Below are 18573 nucleotides of genomic sequence, written 5' to 3'. Positions count from 1 at the left end.
TCCATCTTGTACTATACATACATACAGGGCAAGACTCAGTTCTTGACTGGAGTTCTGAAATGGTGCTACCCATTATTTAAAATAAAAATGTGACTGACCTCAGCTATACATTTGCAAAGTCAATGACATTGCAGCTTCCTCCTGTGGGGAAGCATGAGTATCATTAGGTATTTCAATATTTAGCTCACTCCTACTTGCTAAGTAAAACTTTCCTTGTGAAATCTTTGTGCAAGTCCCTCCTGTGATGGGATTCACTAGGCACAAATTTTTTTAAAAATACTGCTTCCAGGCCAAAGGAATTGATTTGCCAAAGGAAGCTTTTTCTTTAACATAAGTACCCTTACTTTTGGGATTCCAGCTATTTGAGCTAAGCAATATAGATGCGTTTCTTTGTAGTGTAGGAGCCAAACTTATCTAGATTTTTAAAATAAGAATTCACAGAAGTGCTGTTTTCTTGGTCTAAATATGTTCAACTCTTCTATTTCTACAAAATATCCAGGGGCAAAAACTCAAGTGCACTGAGGATAAAGACATGTTTATTCATAGAAGAAGCAGTCCAGTGTTTCCTCTACACAGATATCTTACAACAAACATTGATTTCACTTGGTACTTGTGGGCTTCTTAAACAATGCTCTATATTTTAAACTTTAATTACATTTCAAGAAAACCTGGCTTTCAAAACCCCTAACCAACCCCATGTATAATATTTAAATGTATCTTCTATCAGAGTACATTTTAATATTGTCTACTAATTTTTTTCTAATTTGTAATTCAGTTTTCATTTGTACAGAAATTAGCATGAAAAATATATCTTATATAAAATTTGCTTCAAATGTCTGCCTATGTAACTCCAAGGAATGCGAAGTTCATTTTTGACTGGCTTCCTGTAACCTGGGGTGCATAGTAATATTTTTTCTAACATTTCAGATTGTCTTCAGTATTTTTAGATTTCTTTACAAAACCATGTTGCCCGTTACTAACAGACTGTGTGATCATAAAGGATGGTCACTTTCTGAACAGAATTCCCACTGATATAAATTGAGAACTCCACTGAAACTCACAGCACATATGGCCCAAGATTTCTTTTGATTATGCAGTAAATGGTTCCTTATAGTGGACTTGATGTATAAAGGCATTAATAGAAGTAAGTTATGTTGCTTGGAGCAATTTATAAAATATAAAGAAGCCATGTTAGTTCATTGAGCTGTAGCTGAGCTAAAATGGTTTTAAGAACATTTCCTTTGATCTGACAGGCACAGAAGTACATGGAAATCAGGCAGGAATGGGGAAACATGGTTACATGGGAAAGCAAAATCTGTACTAGCAAATGTGATGGGACTCATCCTTTCTTTGGTTCTGTTCTCTTCTGTATCTGAGCTATGAGATCCAGCTTCCTTCAAGTGTTGGGTTTGCATCATTTAAAACCTATTCCAAAATGTCCTAATGGGCCCTTATACAAAGATGATGCTCACTCATTCACATTGAAGAAAGAAAGAAAGAGTGAACTTCGTGTGTTTTGTGTGTTTGATTGGCCCTCATTCAGACTTTAGCTGCCCAAGTGCTGGATACACAACCAGGGGTTGAAAAGATCAATGCTCTGTCCCAGGCACCCTGTGCCTGAGTGCACGGAGAGTTGCATCAGTGTTGGTCTGGATGCAGCAAATGGGGGTTTCAGGGCAGTGTGGGGGCCAGGTGACCAGTGAACTGCAAAAATTTTTGAGGCACAATGGAGTTCAGCTATGGCAGTCTGTAAGTAGGCATATATTTTAAAACCAGTGTGAACTGATAGCAAGAATTGCTTAAAAAAGCAATGAGTTTTATTTCACAACTACCTGCTAGAAGCATGGCTAGTATATAACTTGACAATATTTAATATTTTCTTCTAAATAATGTAAACTCTGATTTCATTAATCAGCTGTCACAGCAAAGTTCTGAGAAAACTTCTGGAATTGTCGCACATTTTCACAATTATTTGAACATGTGAAGGACACAGTCTTGTATGCACCTATGAAGCGTTTATTTACGTTCAGGTGAGATGAAGGGAAATACATTACTGAACAGGCAGGTGTTTGTTTTTTTCCTTTCATGTGCGCTTAAAATATACTATAAAACCGACGTGAGCATTTTTCTTCCCAGTGAGAATGACTTTGGAAAAAAGAAATCAACTTTAATCAAGAAAAAATATTAACTAGAATTTTAAGGCTCAAAGTGAACATTTTTGTGTTGTAAATAATAAGGCAATTATCAATGAATCGCTTCTCCTGTATTAACAGTATAAATATTTCATTATGTTTTGTAAGGACATTGTTCAGAAACTAATGCTTTTAAACCTGGAAGCATTGAGAACACAGTTCTTAAATGAATTCTTATTCCAGATTTGTTGGTTGAAGTACAATTACTGGCAGTTGTTTATATATGGAGGTGAAGACTGCAGACTTGGGTTTTCCTATTTGAAGTGTGTGCTCTCATCTCCTCGTGTTAGCAGAGGTAAGGCGTTCAGAAAGGTTGCTCCACCTTCCATGTGGAAGCAAGGAACTCAGTCCAGTGGTTTTAAGGCAAGAGGTCCAATGATACCGATGCAGACCTATATGTGATGCTGCTGCTGCCTGTGAGGCTGGGTTTGCATCAATCTGGACCAAAAGTTTAAAGCAAAAATAATACTTTTTGAAATCTAGAATTGCAACACAAAAGTTGTCTTTTCTGCTCTGGTTTGCAACATACTATGCCTCTGATTGGTTTTATACGAAACCAGGACTAGGAGGAAATGGGAAACTAAACCTACAGGATTCTGAATCAGTAAACAGCTGAGAGGTTACAAACCCGAGCGTTTCTGTATCACACTTATACAGCATTATACTCCACATTCTGGTGGTTTCATGGACTTTTGGAGTTAATAACTAACAGTGACTTCAGTGGACCGTCTAACATTAAGTTTTGTTGCTGCAGTAGCCTGCCCTGAGTAAGAGAATGAAAAGCTGTGTTAGTGTAAGGTGGAACTGGTTATTCAGTAAACACCAGCAATGGGCAGCCAGGTTGTTCAGGAGGGAGCAGGGTGGCTCTAGCACATCCTGACACCATGTGGCAACACAGTACTGTCCTACTGTCCTTCTCTTCCACAGGCCTTTTTCCCTTGTCTGTTCCACCACTTAACAACACAAACGTAATTTTGGTGTCTTTTTCTTGCAAGTTCTTCCTTGTGATGGGCACATCAGTACTACTTATTAAACAGCATTGACATCCACTCACACAAGCTGCCTTTACAGGCTCCCTTCATGAGTTCAGTACGCGCAGAGCAGAAATGTCCTTTAAGGAACAAAATGTAACAACTACAGACCATTTGGGATCAGATTCTGAGTTTGTTTTTATCAGTATTTATCAATTACAAGTAATTGAAATTGCTAACTTCCGCGGTTTTTAGGGAAATGTGACAGGTTTTGATCTTTTTGCTGGTAAGTACTGTCCAGGAGAGAATATTATAGTTCAGCTAACAGATTTTGGTGATGTACTTTCTGTAGCCTAACTGTCACTGAGATTTCTGGGGCTCCTTCCTGAATGACTAAGGTTTAATCCTTCTTATGACAGATCTTTGGGAAAAGTCTTTCAGCTTCTTGTCCTCCCACTTCCAAAGAACTGAATGTACATTTTAAGAAACATTGTACCATTTAATCCTCAGCCCATCAACTCAGGTTATAATGATGTGAATTTGAAGACACTCCACTGACATTGCAGAGAAAAGGTGAAGAGATACGGTTTGCACTGTGCACTTTTTTTACTTGCATTGAGCTTTTGGGTGTGATGTCTGATGTTGTAAGATGTGAAAACCATTACTGCTGTCAGTAATATTGATCAGTATGATTCCAGCACTGGTAACCAGATAGTTGCCAGAACTAAGTACTAGTATTCCTTTCTTCTACACTGTGTGAAGAACCCTTGGAGCTTGACTTGCCTAATAGGTTAGATTCCAGCAAAAAGGAAAAGTTTGTGCTTGCTTGAATTCTTAGTTTCTACTCAGCTGACAGGTAACTTAATCCAGGTAGGATATTTAGACAGGCAGTGGAAAATAAAACAATTTAGAAGCACAGAGTGATTTAGGTCTGAAGAAAGCTCAGGGGGCCATCTTGTCCAACCTCTCACTCTCAGCCAGGCAAAGGGGCCACAGGGGACTTCCAAGCAGGCAATCTCTTGAATAAGCTTGTGCTTAGGGATAAAGCCTGATGGCCAGTATACAACCTGGAATACTTCAGAACAAAACCTTCTCTCCAGTTCACAAAATAATGGGAAGACCAGGGCTGTAGATGTGAGTAGAGTTTGATCTTTTGTGTCTTAATTTCCTACCTTCCCATTTCCCAACAGCACTGAATTAAGCAGGCAAAATCTAGTAACTTTTCTTGGATTATTTTTCCAAGAGTAATAACTAATATGGGAAACTTTAAATTTTGGGTTTAGTTTTGGAATCCTAGGCCACCCTAAAAACCACGTGAAGATAAGAGGAGTGGTAGATTCTCTGTCCTAGACAACCAGACCCACAGTATGTCTTAAGTTGTGCATCTCATTACTGAAGTCCCTTAACTCAATGCATCACTTCTGATAGCCATGAGTTTTATTTTGTTTTCCAGGAAAGAGGTACAACATGGGCAACATCTGCTTTCCCATGGAAATACCTGCACCTTGTTTTAAATCTTAGGATAAGACTGTGTTTTAGCTGTGTGGTCGGTCCAGTCTGGGGTGAGTTGCCTGAGATTTCTAACAAAAGCATGAGAGTTATAATGATGGTTTTGTTTTATGGTGTTCACTCAGGTGGGAAATAAAACAACACAAGAAATTCACTTCCTCTAAACCCTTAGGGAATCAACAGTTAGGGACAATAGAAGCTGTATTTGTGGGAAGCCCAGTGAAAGGAACTCTTTTTCAGTCTCTGGCTATATCCAATATTCTTTTGCTCTTAAGATAACTCCCCATTGTTTTCTTTGCATATGTAATTTTTTTAAAGTTAAAATTTTAAATTTGAAAAAACCCCAAATATAGCCAAAATGAAAGTACCTGTTAATTTTTTTTTTCATCTCTGTGACTTTGATCATGACTTTGTTGCATTCTGCAGCCATACTGAAAGCAGTAAGTAAGAAGTGCTTGAAAACATTGTCCAGAGAAAAGGGTTAGCAGTAATTGAAAGATGCAAGAAAACACTGTGAACATTTGCAGATTCACAGCTGGGGGCTATTAATGTAACTGTATAGGTGCCAAAATATTTAAATCAATCATTAAGTGTTGTGACTTAACACCTTCTGTAGAGCTTTCATTAATTTGCCTTATTTATTACCACTGTTAGTTACAGTAGGGTTTTTTCTAGCTTTTCACATATAACTGTTGCTTAACTTCTTAAACTTCGTATACTAACAGAATTTTCTGTCTTCATGTTAGACACCACACCTGTGACCATTTCCTAAATGGTGGTGAAAATTTACCAGGTCGCAATTCCTTTCCATTTAGCTATAAAATGAGCTAGATGGTAGATGCACATTAAAAATTAGGAAGAAGAGACTGACATTTAAAAGCCATGAAGTTACAAGTTTGGTATCATCTGTGTTAAAGTCAGAGGATCACTAACATGGTAAAGAAAAAAGTATGAAGCACATCTGGAAAATAGTTTCAGCTACAGGCTCAAGAGAACATGCTTCAGACACGAGGAATTTTCATTTCCTATGTTAGCGCCTTACGCACATGTCCTGTACCTTATTTTATGAACCTTTACACCAAGAGTACACAGTTCATGGAGTACACACACACACACAAATATAAATATTTAGGGTATACAGCTGTACCTACATGAAATGCTATATTTATCTAATCTGGAATTCAAAAATTCTAAAATAGTCTGGCATAATCATATATAAAAATGAGTTACATCTTTTCCCTTTAACTTGTGCTTTGTGATTATTTGGCATGTTTTTTAGAATTACATTCAAAGTCTTGTTGTTTACCCTCATTCAGGATTGTTGTTACTGTAATGTCAATGTTTTCACTGGCAGTCTTCCAGCTAATCATCATCAATCCTTACCATGGCAGCTACAGCGCAGTAGCTCTAATTCAAGAAGTAAAAGTGGCATTGGCTTTTAGGTGCTGAAAACTATGTTTACTATGTAATTCTTAGCAAACTACACAGTTCTGAATTTATTGCACAACACTCCATACCACAATTATCCTGCATTAAAATCATATGCAAAAGTCTTGTACGATATATTACTTGCAGCATTTGCAGCAGCAGAACACTTAATTACAAACAAGTTGCTTGTAAACCTTGAGCATCTTGAGTTGTACCTCTTTTTGTTTTTATTTAGTTTTTCACAGTTCTAGTATCTCCGTAGGTGCAACTGGAACGAGCGTTTGTTTTTCAAAGTTCTTCACTCTCCACCAGCTTTTGGGTTGGGGATGAAAACAGCATAGGGCTCTCAGGAGCTGGAAAGGCAGAGAAGATGTCGAGTCCTTGGCTGCTGAGGTTCGTGTAGCGGCTGCCACCGGGGCGGAGCTTGACTGCTTGTGGAATTTGACGGTGCCACTGAGCTGAAGCAACAGAAACGTAATGGGATGTATAAACCTCTAGTTCTGGTCACAATGAAACAAAAATACACACATCTGGAAAGTTGCTTCCAACATCCTTGAGGAGAGCACGGTATTGTTCTTTCAGGGTTAGGGTCTGTTCTTTCAAATATTATCATTGGCATAGTCTGTGTGTTCAGTAATTTTATTGAAGTCTACAGATAAAATTTCATCCCTGTTCAATGGGAACGTTTGCATGGATTTCACAAAGTCCAAAATTTAATGATTGAATCTTTGGAGCCTTCCCCAAAACCCTTGCAATCAAAACTGAAAACATACCATAGCATGAACAGAGATGAACAAACTGACCAGGGCTCTGATTCTGTACTACTTCATCCTCTGGATTGCTTTTCTTCAAGGAAGTGATTGCAGTTTTTATTGCCCTCTAGTACTTACAACTACTAACTAGTAGTTGTAACTTCTAGATTTTTTTTTAAATACTGAAAGAAATGTAATCCAAAGATCCATATTCAGTAATTTAGAAGTAACATTCAGCATGTTCCCATATGAACCACTAAATGCCACTAAAATTTTGTAAAAATATTATATTAGGTAATACCTAGCAGTTGTTATCCCTAAAACACTTCAGAAAAGGGAAAATTGTATTTTCTTTGCCAGTGTTTATCGGTATGGGTCTGCACCCGAATTAGATAGACACATCTGTCAGCAGTTCAAATGAAAGGGTATGAAAATGGAAGTCAACTTCAGGCTCCAATGCTTTGAGGTAACTTAGTGTGGGAGACTACAATCTACATGTTAAGCATTGATAAGAAATGTCTTTCCATGCTGAATTTTGACCTTCTCTGGAAAGATTTTTAAAAGAGCCTCCTTTTTTTCTTGCAGCACCCAATGTGTTTCTACTTGAACTCATTATTTACTCATTATTATTTTTCTTTGCACGCTGAATTGCAAATATCAGACCACACCTTCAATCTCTCGACCCAACCCATTCAAAATAGCACAAAGAAAAATGACTTCTGTCACTCACTTTGGGGTGTGAGCTGTGTATTTTAGAAAATGTGGCTGGAATTGGGAAGCATTTCTTGATTTCTATATTTTTCCTGTTTGTGCCTTGAGTATTTCATTTGAAAATTTATGTCTTTCAACATTTAGATATCTAAGGAATTTTAAAATTTTGTATCACCTTTCTTGAATCAGCCTCTCCCCAGCCCTCGATTCTTCCATTACTATTGCCCATATCACCACAAGGTGGCAGGAGGCTGACAGAGATGCACTGGTGACTTACTTCTGATAATTAGGTGGGGTTTAAAAACAAATGAGAAATATGAGTTTGAAAACATGGGGTTTTTGTTATTTCTTTTGAGGGTCTGGTTCTAATCCAACCAGTTTGTGGAACATGTTTTGTGTTTAATTATGCTGCTTAAGTGATCAAAATACTCTGCTTTGTCTATTCTGTCTTGTAGAGATAACAGTTAAATGATGTGCTGTAGTTCTTGAAGTGCGCTGGGGCCTTCTGAGTCCTAGACAAATGTATTGGATGTAAAGTAACCCCCATCAGCTGGGCTTGGTTTGCACCCCCTGTGCTCTGTGGAAGAAGGGTTCCACTTTTTTGTGTGCAATTTATTGCTCCATCAGGTCAGAGGCAGTGGAGTTAAGGTTCAACTCAAAAATATATGCTTATGTGTCTAGGGATTCTGGAAGGTGGAAAATGGAAGTAGAGAATATTGTGCAAGGCTCCTCGTTCGGCTTTTTTTCCTTACCCTCCTTTACACTGATGCAGCAGAGCTGGTTTAGCCATTTTGCTGTATCATTATATCTCTTCTGGGGCCTTATTAAGCTGTGGCCATGCTGTGACACTGATTTCTAATCCATGTCAAACCCAGACTAAGAACTAGTTGGGGGTTTGTTTTATTTCCCAGCCAATCCCTACCGTATATGTCAAGTCGAGCAGTACAGGAGACAATGCCAGCTTCGTTCTTTGCAGACAAGGTGTACCAGCCAGCATCTGCTTTCTTGGCAGGCTGGATCAGGAGGCAGACATACCCTGTTGTATCTTGATGCATGCTGGGAAAACAAGTGTTTGGGAATTAATATTTCTCGAGACCATATCAGTTTTCATATTTTAAAATATGTGTATTAAATTTGAAACAGATACGTTGTCATTTCTATTCTCAAAGAGGTAGCAGTCTAAGACACCTATAGTCAATAGATTTGCTTTCAGTGTGACCTCAAACAATGACCAGAAAATATCAGATCTGTTCTGGCTCCTCTCAGTTTTGCACAGCCATGGTGTTACAGTGGGAGCTGAATTGTTGCTCTGGATATGTTAATATTAGCATTATTTATTGAATACTAATGAACTAAACCCATGCAAAGCTGCTGCACAATCGTACTGTATTTTTTCCTAGTTCAGAAGCTGGAACAAGAACATAACAAAATACCAAGAGCCAAGTACAAAGTTGGGATATTTTTCACAACAGCAACTAGAGCCAGTCAGGAACTTTCTTGGGGCACCCTTTTCCATGAGAAAATGACCAAGTGAGAAAATCAAAAAGATTTGCTTAGCCAACACTCTAAAAGAAACCTGCTTCACTGTTCCCTCCACTTCCTTTGCTCTCCAGTGATCTAAGACTTTGTGGCTGCACTTTCCAGGAAAAACCTTTCAGTAATGTATAACAGAACTGAGACTCCTCTGCTCTCTAGGCTGAGGCTGGTCCTTTTTATCAACCCAAGTGTTTCTCTCATTATAAAGGAAGAGGTGCGAGATGAGCACTTCAGAACACTTGAAGTTTCAGGATATTCTGAAATTTGAGGTTTTATTTCCTTATGAACTGGAATGAAACCACAGACTTTCAGGACAAGAGGACATTTTGTGCTTCCAACAGCACAAATTAAAAAGGGAGCGCATTCACTCTTTGCTCCCCGCACTGCACAGTTTGCCTTTTGCTGGGGGTGCAGTAGTATAGGAGCTGGTGTGTGTCCTTATTGTGATACAAAAATGTCTCTTGGCTTCAGGCAGGAAGGCAACAGTGAGGCAGGATAGGGACAAATGGGGATGAGGCTGCCCATGGCTCTGTGCAGAGCCACTGGAAGCCTTTGGGGAAGTCTGGTCTCAGCTGTCTGAAATAGCAGAGCTGTTACAACCCTGATGCTTGCTCCTGGCGTTGTGGGGTGTGGGAGGTTTTCCTTAATCATTCCTTTGATGAGCTGAAGCAAAAACTTGTTTTCTAACCTTTTGTGAAACAAGTGGAAATGTGGCACAGTTGTTCATTTTCCAGTAACTACAGTGTTTGCATGTATATAACAACAATCCCTACGAAAGGGGAACACCTATTTGGTGTAATCCATTAATTTGCTAATGGTAGACTCAATCCCTTCCTCCAGATCATCTATAAAGATATTAAATAGGACTGGGCCCAAACCATATAGACTACAGGCTGTAGAAGGTCAGAATCAGGTGGGGTTTTTGGAGAGGGACAGGAGTACAGAGCTTCTCTGGGTCGGGACAGGGCAATCACTGCAAGAGTTTCCCAAGAATGCTTTCCCTTGTGATAGGTGTGCATCCCTAACAGGTGCTGCTGCAGAGCCAGTTCTTTACTGATAGCCTGCAGGAGTGTGTGTGAAGCTGTGGGTACTTCTTGAAGCTGATCTCAGAGATCCAGTGACTGCATCAAATCATTAGTTGGAGCCAAGTGAAATAAAATATTAAAAATCAGATTTATGCTGAAGTAGAAATCTTAAAAAAAAAACCCAATTAATTTATCATTAATTACAGACAAGCATATTATTTTATCAGCTTTTGTTTTGATAAACTTAAAAAATAGTGAGGGATTTGACAGTGAGAGCTGAACCTGAACATTGTTGTATTTTGTAAGCGTGGATCAAAGTCTTTGCCTTGTTTGTGACCAACTTTGTTATCAGCTTCTCTATCCAATATGATGAACTCTCTATTATCCCGTGCTCTGGGCCACTGAAACTGTTCTGAGTTTGAACTCATACCTAGTTGGAACTAAACTGGGGAAAAAATAGCGTAGAGAGAATAAGGTGCTCAAACGCATTAAAATACCATATCAGAGTATGTTTGATAAGGAGATTCATATGCCCATGACCCGCAAGCTCTGGCCCCACTCTGAAGCAGTGGTGCATCATGCCTTTGTTCTGAACCAAGGAAACAGCCACTGTTCACCCCACAAGGAAGCAGGCTTTTTACTGCTTTATGTGGGTGAAAGAAGTTGTTTTTAAAGCACCACCATCTGTACTTATCGCACAGGTTTTCATGGAAGCAGTTGGTCCAGCCACAAGAAACTTCAGGCGTGGGTGTTATGGTACAGTACCTCATCCTCTCTCTGTTTGATGGGATGGTCTCATTATCTTTCTTCCAGTAAAATACAGGAGGTGGCATTCCCACAACTCTGCACTCTAATCTGACGGGGTACCCTTCTGGAACACCACAGTTCTGAAGCTTTTCCAGAAACATGGGGGCTCTTTTTACTTCCTTTGCTGGAAGAAGAATTATTGAACAACAGATATTTTATTCTTTCTTTCTCTCTGAACAGTGTGGAAGAACACAATAAAAATTATTCTTGTGATACCAAAATAGGTAGTGAATTTTTAGTGAGATATTGGAAGGGAAGTGAAATGCCATGACATAGCTTCTGTAAGGGAACATAAAGTAAATAATAGGCAGAAGTGAAGTTCATAAATGAATACATGCATGTCTAATGGTTCTAAACATACTACCACTGCAGGAAGTTAATGCCAGATCTATAAATTTCAATATCTCACATCTTTTAAGGCTTTATTAAAGAGTAGTATTCAGATTTAAATTTTTCTATTTAAAAACATTTTTAAACCAATAAAATTTGGGCTGAAATCTAGGATATCTCAATTAATATATTATTAATTCAAACTCTAAGCATTTTCTGGGGAGAAAATTAAGAATGTCATTTTGCCCAGACGAGAGGTAGCGTGGTAATGAGGCAGAAGTCTTATGGCCCTCTCTTAGTAACAGGAGTGCACTAGTCAACTGAGCCCAGGTGTATTTCCCTCTATCAGCTGAGGAGGGGAAAATACATATAAAATTTTCATATCTGTATCTATAGCTGTTGGATTCTCTTGCTCTCAGTGCATTAACTATTTATTTATACTTGTCTGTAGGGAAACTATGTAAGGTAAGTTTGCATACAGATAACTTCATCACTGAGACTAGTTTTTCAGTGCTTCTTACCGACAACAGTGAGCTCCAGACTAAATGAATTTTGTCCTGTTTTGTTAGTGGCAAGGCAAGTGTAAGTTCCGGCATCACTTTGGGAGAGAGGATCGATGAGCAGAGAGTGAACTCCAGTCTCTCTGACCAGCATCTTGTGTCTGCCATCTGGGAGCACAGGTTTGCCATTCAGGAGCCACGTCAGGTCTGGAGTTGGTAACCCACTCACCTAAGAGACAGGAAAACAGCTTGAGACAAATGTCCAACTGACAGGAGAGGCTAGTAAATTCAGAGCCAGGCCTTTTTACAAATGCCAGCTGAATCATGTCAAAATCTAGACCAGAATGATTTTTTTAAAAAATTATTTCTCAGTTTTTGTTTCTCTGCTGACTACTTCCAAAAGGGAGAAAAACAGAAAACAAACAAAGAAAAAGATTTTAAAATACATGAAATATCTACATTTTTCTTAGAAAGGAAGGAACTTACTTTATGAGATATGAAATTAGAATATGAGATTCGCAAAAGACTCCTAATAATCTGCTAGTTCTGCTAGTTTTCCTTTTTTTTTTTTTTTTTTAGGGTGCTGAATATAAATCAAATTCCTGGATCTAAAATACTACAGAGTTTAGCAAAGATGAAAAAATGTTCTGTACAAATTACTTCATATTTTTAAAAATTTGATGAAGAATGATATAATACTTCATAGCTGTCAACCTTGTGTGCTTTAGAAAACTAGAAATTAAGTATTTTTTGAAAGGTTATTAGACTGTATTATAGTATTAAAAATCTTTTTAATAGGTAGCAGTACTTACTCATGTCTAAAATACTGCTTTCCAAACAATATTTTACAAAGCAGAGAAAGAGGGAAGTGGTACTTGCCTGAGTGAGGACTGCTCTCTCCCAGGTTTGTGCAATGCCAGACATGCTCTGCCAGGATAGCAGAGCTAGGAATAACCAAATTCTTTGGCATGCTCGTAGTAAACTTTACATCGTAAATTAAGTAGTAATGAGTCTTGCTCATCTTCAGGGCATTAACTTGTGCCTCAGAACTTCTACCCTCTTCAGGGTAGAGGTCAGTGTCAGCACTGCCACCTTTGCTGCACTGCAGGGGCACAGAGGGGCTACCAGAATATGTTGGAGCAGCTGATTCTCTTAAAGGTGTTCAATAACAGGATGTTTGCTATGTGTACTCTAACCTCTGACTACTCTTTCATGTCAGGATTTCAATCAGTAAATGGGGATGTTTCTGCCTGTGTGTATGCTGGGGAGGCATAAAATGAATTGGGCTCAGTTCCCTCTTTTCAGGGAGTATTAATCTTCAGTAATTCAGTCCGATACAATGGGAACATTTGTTTGAACACAAAGCAACGTGCTGAATCCTCTCTTTCTCATGGTGGTTTTGTGCTATTCTGGATTATGTTCAAGATAATGGAGCAGAACTTCTGGAGTTCATACTGGTAAAGGACACAGTGTACATATCTAGTAATTTGAACAACCTTGTAAGTGAGCCTTCTGTTTCTGGGTTTTGTTTGCTGTGTTCTTCATCCCATAGAGCATTTGTTCAAAAGAAATCCCTGGAATCAGCTCAGAGACAATGGCATTAAGAAATAGTTTTATAAATGAAGCATTAAAACTTGAATGGAAAATGTTCATACATGCAATAAAGAACATGAAAACACATAACACTACATGTACAGAGGTAGGGAAAGTGAGAGTGAACAGAGGAACCAGTGAATACCTTACAATCCAACCTACAAAGTCGCCCTTCATGCGCCACCATGTCACCCGGAGCCTGTAGAAAGTATGGCCTGAAAAAGCGTTCTTGAACTGCCTCTTTGTCTCCTTCTGGCACCCGCGGCCGTGTTCTGCAACACAAAAATCACCTGTGGGTGTTTGGAAGTCAAATTTTTTTTTCCTAATGCTTAAAAAAGGGGAAGAAATTGGGGAAAAGGATGGAGAGATAGCTTGAGTTATGTAAAAGGGAAGAAAGAAATGGACTGATTGTAATTTAATTATTGCATATTTTCCATTTAGAAAGATTATTGAGTTAACTATATCATGTAATATCCTTAGATTCCCAAGCTGGCCTTTGCTTTCTTTTTCATTTTGCTACTCCATCCCTTGCCTTTAGCTCCTCTACAACAAGTACATGAAATCATAGTTAAAACTTCCCTGTATTTGAGGATGACCTTCAAAAACATAGAAGCGACCTGTTGGGAGGGAACTGCTGCTGTTATTTCCATTTCATGATTGAGAACTGAAGTTCAGTGAGTGCAGTGGTTATTTTGGTTGCCTTCAGTAAAAAGCATAAAGCAGGTCTGCAGGACTTTTTTCTTTCACCTGTGAGGCTGAGTTGTTGATATTCGTCCTCGAAAAGGGACACTCTGAACCATCAGGTGTCCTGAACAACTGATCCTGCCCTGCAAATCACAGTGGAAACAGAATTAATAGTTGGTTAATAGCTCATTTCAAAGTATAAATATTGAACACTTACAATGCATTTGTAAGTGTTCAAGCATTAGGATTTATTTTTATAAAGTAGCTGAACTATAGTGAAAATACTATTTTCCTAAAGCAAATGCTGTTAGCCTGCAGCTGTGGCAATGCATTTAGCAGTGCTGCCTGTCCCTGCTTGTTTATTCCTGCCACAGGTACTGTCTGCTAGTACCTTTGTACTGGCATACTTTAAAATGCAGTCATAAAGAAACTGAAAAGAAATATAATTTAAAAAAAGAGAAACATTTAAACTGGAAGAAGTTGCCTGATGGACGTACTTCTAAATAAACAGCTAAGCTAGCACACGAGGTCAAGGAGAACGGTGTAAGGGAGTGAGACTATTTTCAGATCCACACACAAATTGTGTTTGCTAACAGTTCCAAATTTGATGTAGCTATTTGTTTCTCCCTGCTCTATTCTTTCTGCCTGAAACATCATGTCTGTCTTGTCACCACATCATCTCGTACCTGTCAGCATCTGAGAGTGGGAAGGAGATAGGGCAGAAGTTATTAATGTGAAAAAATGTCCGTAATGATTTCAACTGTATGCCTAATAGGGGAGTAGTTTCATCAGTTGTGTTTACATAGTGAGTCTCCTCTCCTATGCTCTGAAGAATCTGATTTGTGATATAGTCACCACTTGATGTCAAAGTATGTGGCCTAATTTGTGTTCCTGTTAACGTAAATTAGAAAAAGATGAAACAAGCATTTTTGTAAAAGAAAAAACAACAGCTTACTTGTGGGTTTGCAGCCATAATCGTATAGTTGCCATCATCATCGTTAGTAGCAGTTTCAATATGTAAAGAACATGTTCCATCTCCTTCTCTGTTCATTTTGAAATGTGTGTTTTTCTTTGAAATCTGCTTGCCATCCTTGAACCAGTAGACCTGTAGTGATCAGACACGCCCCCATGACTTAACAGTGACTAGAAAAATAATGTAAGTTGAGTGATAGCTAATAAAATTTTAGAAAATTATAAACTTTGCAGGTCAGTTATAATGTGAAACAGAATGATTGCAGGTTGCACTCAAGAAGCTGCATATCATAGCTGGGCCTGTCAGGTTCTCTTTTCTTGGCTCTAGGCACGCTACTGGTTAGATCAGTTCTCGTATTTCTGAGAAGTTCTGGGGTTGTGCATTTCTGTGTCTCCTGGAGTCAGGTGGGTGTACCTCAAGGCCTGATGCATGCTCAGGGGCAGATACTGTTATTTTAGAAAGGTGGGGGAAATTATTAGTTTGGGAGCTCTCTCCACAGAGCCATGTGTTTAGGAGAGATGTACAGAAAATAGTGAGTAGTTGGGTTTTGTTCCTTTACCAGTTACAGTGAGAATGACATACCTTGGGAACAGGTATTCCAACTATTTTGCAGGTGAATGTAATAGGGGATCCTTCCATTACCCGAAAATGCTTGAGTCTCTTATCAAAGATGGGAGCTATGTATTTGCCTGTAGGGATTTCCTCGTGTTGGACTTCATCGTCTGATTCATCCACTGGTGTCCGTTCAAGGCGAAATTCTATTTCGTTCATCAGCCTCTGCTCAAAGCTTGAAATCCTGTATTCCTGCAGGGTGAGAGAGGCACAGATCTGAACAAAACCAGCCATGTTCTGGGGTATTTGCAGCCATTGGCACTTGTAGACTAATTCTACAACAAGTGAAAATACAAAAGCCTAAGTAAACCTAGGGACATCCTGAAACAGTGTGAATTTGGTTTGCAGGCACAGATACTGCATTGTGAGTCTGTACAAGATAATTCATGAGACTGAGTTTTGTCAAAGTAAAAGAATCAAATATGTAATTCCTCTAAGTCCCTGTCAAGAAAAATTGTACTCTTGCACACTGTTGATCAAAAGAGATCATTAAAACATACCAAATTTATGAGGATTTTGTGTTCAAATATTAGTCACCTGCTAATTATAGAAATTATAGAAAACTATACCTACTAAAAGAGAAAATTAGGAAGAAAGTGAAGTATTTTCAGAGTAATTAACTTCAGGTTAAACTTGGACAGATTTCTAGCTGGTGTGACTGAGAAAGCAGAATATATTACATGGAAATTCTTAGAAGATTAAACAGATCATGCAATAAACCCAGCATATTCCTACATAAATGAACATTTCCAGATAGTTTGATGTGATTGTGAACTTTCTCCTGATCCCCTGAAGCCAATTAGAAATGTCTCATCACTTAGCTGTTTCGCATGAGGAAATCTCTTGTCTAGACCAGGAGGCATTTGACCAACTGTCTCTTGCTGTGACTTGTGAAGCCTCAGACCAAGAGCCAGCTTCAGTTTGTGCCTCCAAACCCGTGTTTGTCCTGGGCATGGTGGAGCACTACAGCTACATCTGGATGGAGTTCTCAGGTAGCACACGTTTCCCGCTGCCCTGACACACACAGCTGCAAGAGCTCCTTGTTTAAGCCATTACAAACTACCTTTTTTGGGGGCAATCTTGTATTACATGTAGAAGACAAATCAGTTTGCTCAGACCTGGATCTGTGCAGGTTTTAAGCCTAGAGCTTGCATTCCTGCTTCTATTGAAAACAGAATTTTAGAAACCAATGAATAATAAATAAGGGTGTAACCAATCCTTAGATATATTCAATTTGCTGAAAAACAAGGTTCAGAAATGCATCTTGTCTGAAATCTTACAGAATGTTAATTAAAGAACCACCATCTATCCCAAATCACTGGCAATTACATCCCTGATCATTTAGCCATTCCATCTTACTGCTGATTATGCTCTTGACCAATAAATTCCAGATAGTAGGGAGAAAAGATTGAGAAGCAGCAAAAAATTTTAGCTGACAAACTCTTCTACTTTCTTTAGGAGATCAAGGAGACAGAAGTGAAGCCAAAGGTTTAGACATTACAGTAGAGTTTTGAGGAGACAGGGGTTTTTAAGACTTGGGGGTGAGTGGAGGAAAAGGTGGCAGCCACAAAGTAAAAAAAGTTGGAAATTGCTATGGTGGAGTAAACAGTCTGGTAATAGCTGATTTTGGAACTGTAGTGGTAGGCATTGTGTGTTTTTGTCTAAAATGTCTGTTTTGGGGAGGTTGCTTTAAGGTCAGCTCTAGAAAAAGTTAGCTATGGTAGGAAAAGGCAGCCAGCTTGGAATAGGTAGGAAAGGAATTTGATGAGTGAAGTTGCTCCTCCTTGCACTCAACCCTCGTTCCCGATGCTGCAGGGCTGTTTGTTCCACACAGCTTCGGAGCAGTGCAGAGAGCTACAAGGTGCAGGCAGCGTTTGCAGGCAGCTTAGGTGGCTGAGTCCCCCCTCCGAGATCCCTTCCTTACCTTTAACACCTTCCCCCACTCTGACAGGGCTGCTCTGCTCTCTGACACTGTCCTGCAAGTCCAGGCCACACTGTCCTTTCAGCTGGCCGCTCTGTCCCAGTGTGAGACGTGCCAAAGGCTGGGTGTCAGGCCCTGCGTGGTACCAGCCACCTCCTCAGGGGACTGGCCGGCAGGTGGGGAGCACTAAACAGCCTGATAAAGTTTCATCTCCTTGAGCTTTTCTTCTCTCATGCAGCAGATCTCAGCAAATTGCTTTATAGATCAAATTCCCATCTCATTAAAGCCAGTGTAAAACTGGAGTTTCTCTGATTTCGCACTAACCAAACTGATCATTTTCTCACATAGGTGGCAAGAACTGGTTATAGTGTTCCAAGGGAAAGTTAAGCAATCAGTGTTTTACCCTTGATACTGAGAAAAGGCCTGTGTCTTTTTAGGAAGGCAGGATAATGTAAAAATCAGGGAGTGGCTGCTGTAGCAGAGGGAAGTAATGGGGCTAGAAAGGCATTACCATTACACTGTCAAGGTATCACGTTAATGTGGAAGGACAAAATGCTGCAGAACAGAGTTAAATTTTGAAATATTGCAAGCTGATGGCACAGTCCAGTATTGTTTATAGACAGCTGAGTTAAGTCAGCAGTTTTTTGTATGGATTTTTTTTCTAGAATCATTGCTGTCTAAAACAAGTCACTGTATGTTGTAAGAAATTAATAGGGTATGGTTGCTGTAGCCATGATGGCCTACAGATGAAACCACATAATGCTGATAGAGACAATTAACATATTTTTTTCCTCTAGTCTGAAAGTACAGATCTGTCTTAAGTGATCTAACCAACTAACATAAATAAAACTTAGAGCAATCATTTTCAAGTTGTACTTAACCAAATTAACTTTGCCATCTGCTTTAGATCCTAAAAAGTTTTCTGTGAACGCAGTGTGTAATTTTTTTTTCTGGCTGATGTGCTGAGGATGTTAACTTCCTACAAACTACTTCATTAAGAAATATAGGCACTTCTTCCTTTTCAAATGT

General features: G+C 39.0%; 1 protein-coding gene across 2 annotated transcripts in view; it reads right to left on the bottom strand.

Annotated features, from left to right (window-relative positions):
* Positions 1-519: 519 nt before the first annotated feature.
* Positions 520-18573, bottom strand: part of MYPN (myopalladin) — a 75472-nt gene continuing 57418 nt past the window's right edge. For both annotated transcript variants that reach the window (XM_010400753.4, XM_019286507.3), the window contains exons 13-20: positions 15594-15815; positions 14994-15143; positions 14102-14181; positions 13500-13626; positions 11783-11990; positions 10890-11055; positions 8486-8619; positions 520-6558 (exon numbers count right to left, since the gene is read on the bottom strand). In XM_010400753.4, the coding sequence (XP_010399055.2) occupies positions 6389-6558; positions 8486-8619; positions 10890-11055; positions 11783-11990; positions 13500-13626; positions 14102-14181; positions 14994-15143; positions 15594-15815 (1257 nt within the window). In that variant the 3' untranslated portion in view covers positions 520-6388. The remainder of the gene's footprint in view (positions 6559-8485; positions 8620-10889; positions 11056-11782; positions 11991-13499; positions 13627-14101; positions 14182-14993; positions 15144-15593; positions 15816-18573) is intronic.

This window comes from Corvus cornix, chromosome 6, assembly GCF_000738735.6.
Source record: "Corvus cornix cornix isolate S_Up_H32 chromosome 6, ASM73873v5, whole genome shotgun sequence".
NCBI classification, from domain to species: Eukaryota; Metazoa; Chordata; class Aves; order Passeriformes; family Corvidae; genus Corvus; species Corvus cornix.
This window is presented reverse-complemented; position numbering and strand designations above follow the sequence as displayed.